The sequence below is a fragment of the Ailuropoda melanoleuca genome, chromosome 16, assembly GCF_002007445.2.
Source record: "Ailuropoda melanoleuca isolate Jingjing chromosome 16, ASM200744v2, whole genome shotgun sequence".
In the NCBI taxonomy this organism is placed as follows: Eukaryota; Metazoa; Chordata; class Mammalia; order Carnivora; family Ursidae; genus Ailuropoda; species Ailuropoda melanoleuca.
The window spans coordinates 74,956,733-74,967,596 of NC_048233.1; the positions used below are offsets into that span (position 1 = coordinate 74,956,733).

General features: G+C 45.1%; 1 protein-coding gene across 3 annotated transcripts in view; it reads right to left on the reverse strand.

Moving 5' to 3' along the window:
• Positions 1-640: 640 nt before the first annotated feature.
• Positions 641-10,864, reverse strand: part of CKAP5 (cytoskeleton associated protein 5) — a 102,119-nt gene continuing 91,895 nt past the window's right edge. For 2 of the 3 annotated variants that reach the window (XM_002921626.4, XM_019802159.2), the window contains exons 36-44: positions 7,802-7,981; positions 7,119-7,306; positions 6,327-6,402; positions 5,437-5,625; positions 5,207-5,344; positions 4,668-4,751; positions 4,419-4,578; positions 1,434-1,585; positions 1,097-1,342 (exon numbers count right to left, since the gene is read on the reverse strand). In XM_002921626.4, the coding sequence (XP_002921672.2) occupies positions 1,097-1,342; positions 1,434-1,585; positions 4,419-4,578; positions 4,668-4,751; positions 5,207-5,344; positions 5,437-5,625; positions 6,327-6,402; positions 7,119-7,306; positions 7,802-7,981 (1,413 nt within the window). Of the gene's footprint in view, positions 1,343-1,433; positions 1,586-4,418; positions 4,579-4,667; positions 4,752-5,206; positions 5,345-5,436; positions 5,626-6,326; positions 6,403-7,118; positions 7,307-7,801; positions 7,982-10,864 lie in introns of all 3 variants that reach the window. The other variant, XM_034644728.1, reaches the window with a different exon arrangement.

Below are 10,864 nucleotides of genomic sequence, written 5' to 3' on the forward strand. Positions count from 1 at the left end.
TTCATTTCTTGAGCACCAGCTGGGTAAAAGAAGATGGTCTAGAAGAATTCCTTGACCCTCGTGGCTGCCCAGGAAGTCACCCATCTGAATCCAGAGCCTCTAGGTACTAACTAGTTTTTCTGACTGCGGAGGGAGACCCCGGCAAATTTATTCTGGAGGTGACTCCTCTGTTCACTCTCCGGTCCTCAGCCTGTGTGGGAAGCAGCTGTGGGTCTAGACTCAGGTCCCGAAAACCAGGCGGGAAGCTCCTGAGCGTCCCCATCCTCTGTCAGTCGGAGGCCCCCAAATCCAGTCCCCGTGTGGAAGGCACTGCCGCCCAGCCTGTCCTGGCTCCAGCTCACGTGCAAAGTGGCAGGAAGCCCAAGAGCTCCCTGGCACCACAGTGCTGATGGGAGGGAAGTCAGGACCAGAACCTCCAAATGCGGAAAACAGGGACTGCTCTGCCCCCGGGGAGCTGGCAGCGGAAAGCAGGAAAGGTGAGCTGCTCCTGCTCCAAGGGCGCAGAGCACGAGTCTGTGCGCCCCGACAGGGCGGAGCTCCTCGAGCGGTACTTGCTCACCTTTCCTGGCTGGGTGGCTCGCTGGTCCCAAGGACACGTGACAGAAGGAGCTGCCCAGGTATGGAGCATCTTGGGAGACCATTCTAGTTAATGCAAACTTTATTTATAAAAGACTCTTAAATTAGTTGTGTCATGCCATGCACTCATACAGAATACAGTGACCCTTCAGGGCTACAGGGAGAGGAGCTCACGAACTCAAAGGAAAACTATTAAAGAGTTTCTAATAGTGAAAAGCTAGGAAAGATCAGGACAACTTTACAAATAAGCAGTTAAAAATAAAAGACAAAGGCTATGGAGACTAGTCGGAGCCGAGAGGAGGGCAGCTGTTTACAAGTCTGTACACTAAACTACGACACGGACAGTCTGCTCGAGGCAGGGCGCTGGCGGAGAAGCGGAGGATGGACAGAGACTCGAACCCCGGCCGCCGCTCCCGGGGCTGCGCGGAGACGCGTCCCGCCAGTCCGTGCGCTGGCCACCGAGCCCCTGCAACCAGGAGGCCGCCGCGGTCAGTGAACTAGAGCTGCGGGGGGCGCGGCTTCACTTGCGACTGCTCTTTATTCTCTCCAGTCTCTTTTTCAAGTCGTCGATGTTCGCTGTGGAGGACGAGGACGTGGTCATGGTGCCTGAAGAGTGCGTCTGGTTAGAATCCAGGTCCGAGTGCTGGTGCTGCTCCCGGGACTCCCGGAGCTGAGAGAGTTTGCTGTGCAGCATGTCCGTGGACGAGGCGACAGGGGGAACTGCTGGTTTGGAGAGCAGGGAGGTCAGCGGGGGCCGCTCATCTTGCTGCAGAGAGAAGGAGACACAGTGGCAGGTGAGTCTGCAGCTTGTGAAGAGCAGGCCGGGCCTGCCCCGCGTGGAAGGGAAGGAGCGCTACCTTTGTGTTATCCAGACCACAGCGCTGGCGGAGGATTTTGAGCCTTTCCAGGTAGACAGACGGTCCCACCTCCTCTCCGTTTGTGTTTCCTATGGAGGACATCGTGCTTGTGGGAGCCGGCATACATGTGACCTCCGTCTGCGGGGAGATGCCTGGAGGGAAAATGGGGAAAGGACACTCAAATATACACGCGTCCCACTTCTAGACCGCCTGGGTTAATCCATCACCACAGGGAACGATCTGGGGCTTGGATATCACCACTGTAAAGATTAAAAAATCCACAAGAGTCTCATCTGGAGTTGGTGATCAAGGGTGCTCGGAAATATACAAGATAAGCTGAGCAAGAACTTCAAGAACAGAGAAGAGCAGAGTGCAAGCTGGGCTGTCCGCCCACATCCTGGGACCTGAAGGGGGTGGGAGCCTGTCATCCCACTGCTGACCTGGGCCGTCCAAAAGCCTGTACTCTCCTGAGGCTGTGGTGTCCAGCTGAGGAACCTCTGGACTTGAAATGTCGGCAACAATCAGACTAGGTTTGGATCAGCTGATACACAGGGAGATGTACTTATTGAAACCGGGCAAGACAGCAAGGAGCTCAAGGCGACAGTGTATTATGGGGAGGAGACAGAAACGCAGGTGTCCAACAACACCCCAAAGAGGGGCAGGAACGGGCGCATCTGTCACCTAGCATGGAGAACAATAGTCTAGAAGGAGGGGGGAATACCAGAAAAATGCATCACAGTTCTTAAATTTCTGAGAAGGAACAATCACAAAATGTAGGCTTTTAAAACACCCAATGTGGTATCAAAGAAAATGTATTATATAAGCCGAAAAGAGGTAGTCTTGGGAAGAAAAACTCCCTGATGGTAAACCAAAAAGTAGCACCAAAGGTTACTGTATAGGAAAAAAGGAATCCTTAATGTAAACATGCGGAGAATGCACTGACCAGGGGCCAGTGACCGAGGAAGGACGGGGGAACCAGTAGTGAGGGCTGGTGTCTAAACACTCTCCACATGCAGCCACTGTGTCATCAGTGGGGTCACACGCTCGGGCTGCACCTGTGCTGTTTAGGCCCCGAGTATCAATCAAATGCTGGATGTTACCAGAAAGGACTTTGGAAGTGAAAAAAGGGGGCCCCACCTCGATCAGGCAAACCATCGTATGTCCACTGACCACCTCTGACCTGCCATACAGTGAGTATTTGTTCCGTGTCTGTCTCTGCCCTGTGGATTTCAAACTCTAGCACAGGTTTCTGTCTGTCTGCTGCCCGGCACATGGGAGGCACTCAACAGGAACGAAAGCTCATCCAGCCTAACGTTAAGCTGAAACGTTACTCTCCCCACAGTGAAAACGCCAGTGTCTGCAAATTACTGTTTACAGGAGCTAGAGATAAAGAGAATCTTGACCCTGGAGGTGTCAGTTATAGAAAACAGCTGTCAAGAGCCTTAAACCAAAAGAAAGACCCCTGTTCGCTGTACAGAGTACAGCACGCACGTCTGTCCCACATTTACTTCTTTGTGAGTTCCCTGAAACTTCTATTCTTACAGTCTCGAATTTGCCTGTAAAACCGTGTTCCTTTGTGGTTTTGATTCTAGTCATGTTCCCTCTCACCATGTATCTTGCAGGGCTGAAGCTTCAATTGTGTTAAATTATTTTTCTTTTGTTTTTAACACCTGCAATTATGCTTCTCCAAGACCTTTTAAGAGTCTTTTCCTTGAAGTGTGACGAGCAGAATGTCTATGTATGGATGGCATGCTACATGGACATACCATATGCTTGATCAAGGGGTGGGGTGTAGGCTGCAAATTTTAAGAAAGGTCTCACTGAGAAAGTGGCTTTTGAACAAAGATCTGAAGGAAGAGTGAGTTAGTTACAAGGCTATCTTGGGGAAGAGCAGTCTACATATAAGAAGTAGCTGGTGCAAAGGCCCCAAGCAGGTGCATGTCTGGTGCATTCCAGAACATCAAGGAGACTGGTGGGGGCTGGAGTGAAATAGCAGTCGGAGGGAGCAGCAGGAGCTGTGTGGCTCTAGAGGTGTCAGGGGGCCTTACAGTGTAGGACATTGTAGACCTCTGTAAGGCCTTTTGCTTTTGCTGAGAAAGGGAGAGCCTTTGGAAGAAGTTTCAGAAGTGTTGTTTTGACGCAATGTGTGGAGATGATGATGGGAAGGCAGCACTGGAGGCAGGGGCTCAGCTAGGAGGACAGTGCCATAAACTAGGTGAGAGACGATGACACTCCCTCCATCGCAGTGGCAGCGAAGGTACTGAGAAGTGTGTGAGGATTCTGTGCATGGTTTGCAGGCAGAGCCAAAAGGACTTCCTGACAGAGGGGAAGACACGACTCAAAGGCTTTGGGGCTAAGCAAACTAGAAGGACAAAGCTGCCATCATCCGAGATGGAGAAGAAAGCTAATAGAGCAGGTTTTGGAAGAAGATCTGGGGTTCAGGATGTGACATGTTTAGCTGATGTCTACTAGAGACTCAAGGGGAGGCATCACGCAGGATGTATGTACTGGGATCAGGAAGGTTTGAGCTGTACCCAAACAACACTGGGCCTCACTGGCATGTAAATGGAATCTCAAGTGATGAGAATACACGAGTTAGTTAAGGGAATGAGAATAAGAAGGAAGAGACGGTTACGGACTGAAGCCTGGAGAACACCAAGATTAAGAGTCCAGGGCGAGGAAGAATCAGAGGGGCCAAGAAGGAAGAGGCCAGGAAGGCCAGGCTGGAGGAGACCAAGAGAGTACAGACACCTGGAAGCACAGGGAAGAAATGGTTTCAAGGGCAGAGAACACTGCCCCTGTCAAACACTGGCAATGGGTCAAGTCAGGTGACACAGTGGGCCACTGTCTGCAGCAATGTGAAGATCACTGGTGACCATTAGGTACCGAGGAGCATAGGTATAAATTTAAGCCAATCAAAACCTCCAGTTCCTGAGCGGGGAGCTATTTTGAGCTCATCCCTGCAGCCACTGGAGGAAGCCATACCTGTAGATCCGGGAATACGGCCTTTGCCCTCCCTCTCCATCTCAATCACCCGGAGGCCTCTCTCAACATAGCTCTGGAAGAACTGGGAGGAATTTTTCAGAAATGGTTCTATGTCAGCATCTGAGTATTTCTTCTTATATTCGTATAACTCTGCTAGGCCCTGGTTACCAAGAAAAAGGAAGAGGGGCAGACAGTCAATGGCCCTTTTCCATCAAGCGGATGCCCATTCGGCTCACCCCTTCCCCTCACCTCTTTAGTGTTCTCCTTAGAGCCGATCTTCTTAAAAATCTCAGCCAAGAAATCATTTACTTTGGCCTTTGATGATTTTTCATCCTGCAATTGAAAAACACAAAGGACTGGCTAGACTTGAGTTATTAATTAGGAACCCACGATTGGGTAAGAACCAAAGAGGTCCCAAAATCCAGACCTTACTGGTATGTTCCTGGGGATAACAGAAGTACCAGTATCTGCTGCAGAAAACCCCAACTTTCTGGGTCACTGAATGTCTCCAGTCGCAGGTTTTCACCTAAACTTGAGGAAGGACCGGGCCCATTCCTTCCTAATTAAGTAGAGCTCACAGTGGATTTCTCTGACAACCTTTAGTTGTGTGGCACCACACAGTTCTAACTAGTTCACCTAAGCAAACTTCAGGGTGGAAAGGCTCACAACACAGCACTGCGGCAGGACCTAGTCCCCAAGCCCACACCGTAGACCCGCAGGAAGGCGGCCCCAGCGCTCACGCCTACGACAAGATCATCACCGTCAGTCTTTCGAGTCAGGACACTTACTATTCGAGATGCTCCCTTTTCCGTTTCCTTATCAGACTTGCTCCCTGTCTGGTCCATGCTGTGCTTCATCATCCGGCAGAGGTGGGCCTCCAGCTCAGACTCGTTCTTGTTGTCAATCATTGTTAGGTGGTCTAGGATCTGAGGGAGACGGGCATATTCAGATGGTGGCAATGCCATATCCGTGATGTTCTCCTCAAGCTCCTTCAGGGACCAGCTGTGCTCTCACTTACCTTGGGTCCTTTTAATTTGCATAAAGTGTGTAGCAGCGTCTTTAGGGTCCTTATGGGAAATTCGCTTTTGCATTGCTTCAGTTTCTCTTTGGGGAAGACCTTCATGAAAATGTGTATGTCCAGGAGAATTCTGTCCAGATTAATGCTGTTGATGGTATCAGGCAAGAGTCGAACCATTCTCCAGAGACACTATTGAAAAAAGAAACAAAAGATAGGAAGAGTAGCTGAAGAATGAAGATAATTCCTGTCACCATTCACCTGCCCTAGGCTCTGGGGTCACTTCTGAAAGATGGTCAGGGACATAAGCGTGGAACATCACCATGTCTTTTGAGTTCAGCTGCTAAAACATGAACAGTTTCCCTCACTTCAGGCACATCACTGGTTAGTGTGTGACGAGCCATCCATGTCATCATCCCCACACCTCCTTCCCACTCCCTGGAGATGGGCCTTAAATAGTGAGATGTGGAGAACTGGGCGTGGGCTCTGAGAGCAGGATCGTTCATCTGGCTTAACCAAATCTAACCCAAGGAGACAAACTCTGTAACAGTGTAATAACAGAATTATAATGGTGCAGAAATGTTCATTAGGGGTCTTCCATTGAAAAGACCAAAATATTACAGGGTTATACATATCTATTTCCCCAAAAGGTGTAAAATTTGTCTCATCAAACTAACTGCCTTTTCCTTCTAGGACAATTGGTCTTTCCCTTTTCACTGTTGAGGCCAAGAACTGTTTAGGCCTGAGCTTGGGGTGTAAACTGGAGACCGAGTATATTTTTCAGGTGTGCCTTGGTCGATTTAAGTCCATGTCTTACTTTCAACTCCCTTTCCCCACACTTTAACAAAGTATTGCACCTTTGAAAGAAGAGAGATCAAATTATTTCCACTTACCTTCATAACAAGCTCTGAGAATTTTGGAGAACTGGCTGTTGCTAGCAGGCTGTCCTGGAGCAAAACAAGTAGGGCACTAGAAAAAAATCCCAACACAATAGCATTAATAAGTTTCAAGTATGCATTCCAATTAAAATCAGTAATGAAAAGGCCAAGTGTAAACTGTATCCATCTAATAAATTGAGAGCTCATGGATTACCTGACATTGAGCTGTGAAGAAAATAAACATCAATCCTTTAAGCTTCCTCAGTTACCACCTGATAAATGGTAACGCTCCTCACTCACTCTACTTTTCATTGTCACTGGTAGCTGAGAGAGAAATGTGCCTGAAATGCACATGAAGGGGGAGGTAACCAATAAACACTACAGTCCTATTCTAGAAAATGCACTATGCTGGCTGGCTTACTGAGCTGTTAATAGTTTTTTTTTTTTTTAAAGATTTTATTTATTTATTCGACAGAGATAGAGACAGCCAGCGAGAGAGGGAACACAAGCAGGTGGAGTGGGAGAGGAAGAAGCAGGCTCATAGAGGAGGAGCCTGATGTGGCTCGATCCCACAACGCTGGGATCACGCCCTGAGCCGAAGGCAGATGCTTAACCGCTGTGCCACCCAGGCGCCCCTGTTAATAGTTTTAATGCTGTCTCAGGTTGGAACACTTTTGGTTCACATGGAAGAGAAGAGTAATAAATCAACTAGCCAAACCTAAAGTTATAATTGGTCTAGTGACTGGTTTCCATGGGTAGACAAAAGAGATGCCGCTCCAGGCTCTAATGGTGAGATTACAGTTATACCTCAGGATGTTGGTCTGGTCTGACTTCTCCAGCACCTTCACCACCAAGAGGTTCACAGAGCGGATCACCTGCTGTCCTTCCTCTAGATCTTCAATTCGAGAGTCTAGCATTAAGGTGATGAGGCCATGCATCAGGTCTTTCAGTACTCCAGTGGAGGCCTCCCGGGCGAGGCTCTCTATCTGAAACAGCTATCCAATCATACTTGTGTTAGAGAGGTACGAAACCCAGGGTATACAGCAAGGGACATAAATGTGGGTGGCACATTCTACTAAACAATTTTACTGTATTAAAAAAAATTCAGAGTATTAGGGGGAAAAAATCACCAGACTCCCTCAAACCTCCAGAAATAGCCCAAATTAACTGGAGTGCTTCCTTCCTTCCTGTTATGAAAGTACTTTCAGTGTGAGCTGTTATCTGTGACAGCACAGCCAGGGCCTACCATGCCTAATGAAGACATGGGCAGGAAGCGGAATTCTAGGTAGTAATGCAAGCATTCTATTTTGTACCCTAACAATAAGGCAAGCTGCAGTGTTACCCAACATCCGATGAAAGTAGACAGGAGCTTGCAAGTAAAACCCAGTAAGTGATGCCGGACTCACTGGAACTACACTGACTCAGGCTCTGGAACCCAGGGCAGGATGAGACACTGAAGGGAAGCTTACGTTCTGGAAAGGTAGCCTTACCGAAATCATGTTGCCAATGATACAGCTGTACAGCTTGATGATCTCATCTTTCTCCAATTTCTCATCTGCCATATGTGTGTTGTAGATGAGTCTTAGTTGCATGAACGTGGCTATCAGAAACTGATCAATATGGCCGGACATAGCTTCAGCTTTGTCTTCCTGTCTCAGGACCTCATCGATCTGGTAACAAAAACCCCAAGATACAGTCTCCAAGCATCAAACTTCTAAGTAGCAGAAAAACACTACAAGGATGTCTCTGTAATATTTATTTGCAAAGCACTTATAATATCTTACCTTGAAAAAAATCCAGTCACTTTACATGTAAATGACTAGTCCCTAGGGGTTCAAACATTCAGCACATGCTTACTGAGCAAGCTATTGTTAGGTGAATTAGTCACAGATCCTATTCTAAAAGCTTCGCTATCAGGGGCATCTCAGTGGTTCAGTCAGTTAAGTGGCTGCCTATGGCTCAGGTCATGATCCTAGGGTCCAGCGATCGAGCCCCGCATCAGGCCCTCTGCTCAGCAGAGAGCCTGCTTCTCCCTCTCCCTCTGCTCCCCTTACTTGTGCGCTCTCGCTCTCTCTCAAATAAAATCTTAAAAAAAAAAAAAGGTTCACTATCTAGAAAATCAGGGAATCCCTATGTTTACATGTCTCATCTATTGATGGTAAGTGTTTTAATACCTATTATATCTCATTTGAACATCCAACAGCTCTAAAAAGTAGTAAGATTTCCATTTACGAGATGAGTAAAGTGAAGCTCAGAAAGATCAGACTGCTTAGTCCAAACTCAAAACTCAGGTTTCCCACATCCTGACCTGGTGTTCTTTTTGGTTTGGACCATTGGCTGTCACTCATGGTAAATGTACTACTATGGGAAAACATGTATTTCCCATTCACTAGTGTAAAAAGATCTTTACTTTTATGATTACATAAAATAACACCCGGGCAAGCATGCCAATCTTCACTGACCATCCTCTCGTGCATCCTCCTATTGCACAATTTCAGGGAGTACCATTTAGACAGACTGCAGTGTGAACAGTGCCCCCTGGTGTTGTGGAAGCCTGTGGTCCTATTTTCATTTAGATCTATGCATGTTATACCCCATAAGCACACACAATTTTATATAACCGGGGCTATTTAACAATGCTGCTTCAACACAGACACCATAAAAAATACTTTTTTTTTTTTAATAGGAGGAAGCTTACTCTTTTTCCTAAGATAATTAACATTAGCTCCTGATCAACATCTTTCACATTCACAGAATCATATACAACCACACATGCACACATGATTGGGGTCAAGGTTTAGGGCGCTGTTTATTCTACCAGAAGATTACAGTACATACACATCTCTGCACCTGGCTTTTCTAGCTTAACAGAAAATTATGCAAATCCCCAAAGGCCAGTAGAATAGCTCTATTAAAAAAAAAAAGAATAACTCTATTTTTAAAGGCTGTTTAACAGTCAACGTATGCACGGAGCAAAATTTACTCAATCATTCCCTTACTGATAAGTGTATTTCCAGTTAGGTTATTTTGTTTACTATAAATAATGTTACAATAAACATCTCTGTATATATAGTATTCTCATGTACTTGTGTTTTTATTTCTAAAATAAAGTGTCCCAGGAGTATAACTTTTTAGTCTGAAGAATACATTTTAAATGGCATAATAGATATTACTGTACTGTTTTCTTTAAAAAAGCACTAACATTTAATTCCCATTTCTACATTTAATGTATGAGTTTTCTTGTTCCAGAATATCTATCAGCTGTGTGTTATTACTCTTTTCACCTTATGTCACTCTGATGGCAAAAAGTGCTATTTTATAATTACGTTAATTTGCATTTTGTGGCAGAGGAGGGCCTGGACCTCTTCTCATGTGTTTACTGGCTTGGCTGTTTGGAGATCTTCCATGATTTGCCTACTCACATCCTTTGGTCATTTTTCCGTTGGGTTCTCCTTTTCTCAGGAGTTCATAAAACTATGTTTCCTGTAGCTATTAATCCTTTATTAGTCATATGGGTTACAAATATATTCCACAATATAATAATTGTTTATTGATGGTATATGATAAATTTCTCTAGATTAAAATCTTAAAATTTTATATGATCAAAGGTGTCTGTTCTGGGTTTCCTTATTTTTTATGGTCTCCCCAAATCCCCTAGTTATGTAAAAAAATTTAGGGGGGATCAATTGTTTCACATTTCCACAGGGTTACATGTCTTTTTTTTTTTTTTTTTCAATCTCTTCCTTATCTATGGTTGGTTCCCTCCTCATTCCTGACACTTACTGACACTTACATTTTTGTTCTCTAATCAGGCTAGTAAGGAAAAAATTTTGTTTCACAGGAAACAAATTTAGATTTATTATTTTAAAAATCCATCCCATGAATTATAGTTTATCTTCTACTTTTAAATTTCTTTTGATTTTTTATTTTTTAAATTTCTGGTAAGTACTAAGTTCCTTTATATTAGCCTTTCTTCAATAATAAATGCATTTCAGGCAATATATTTTTCTGAGTTCAGTAGTTTCAGTAGAGTTTTAAAATGCTTTCCTATTCATTAGTAAGAGTTTTGGGGTGGGGTGCCTGAGTGGTTCAGTCTAGCCTCCGACTCTTCCTTTTGGCTCAGGTCATGATCTCAGGGTTGTGAGACTGAGCCCCGAGTTGGGCTCTAGGCTCTGTAGGAAGTCTGCTTGGGATTCTCTCCTTCTGCATCCCCCTGACTCTTATTCCCTCCCTCTCTCTCTCAATAAATAAATAAATAAATAAATAAATAAATAAATAAATAAAATTTTTTTTAGTCAAAGGGTTAGTCAGGAGGGTATTCCATACTTTTCCAAGTAGCCAATATTTTTTGTGACATTAAAAAATTTGTTGGGTTACCACTAAAGAATTTAGTCAGTATGTCTTTTACTACAGAATTTGTTAAGATATGAAAAATATATTTTCAGAGACTGTAAAATTCTCTCTACATACCTATTAATCAAATCTGACTTATTGTTTAATAATATTTTAGAGGACCCTGAGATCACGACCCGAGCCAAAGGCAGATGTTTGAA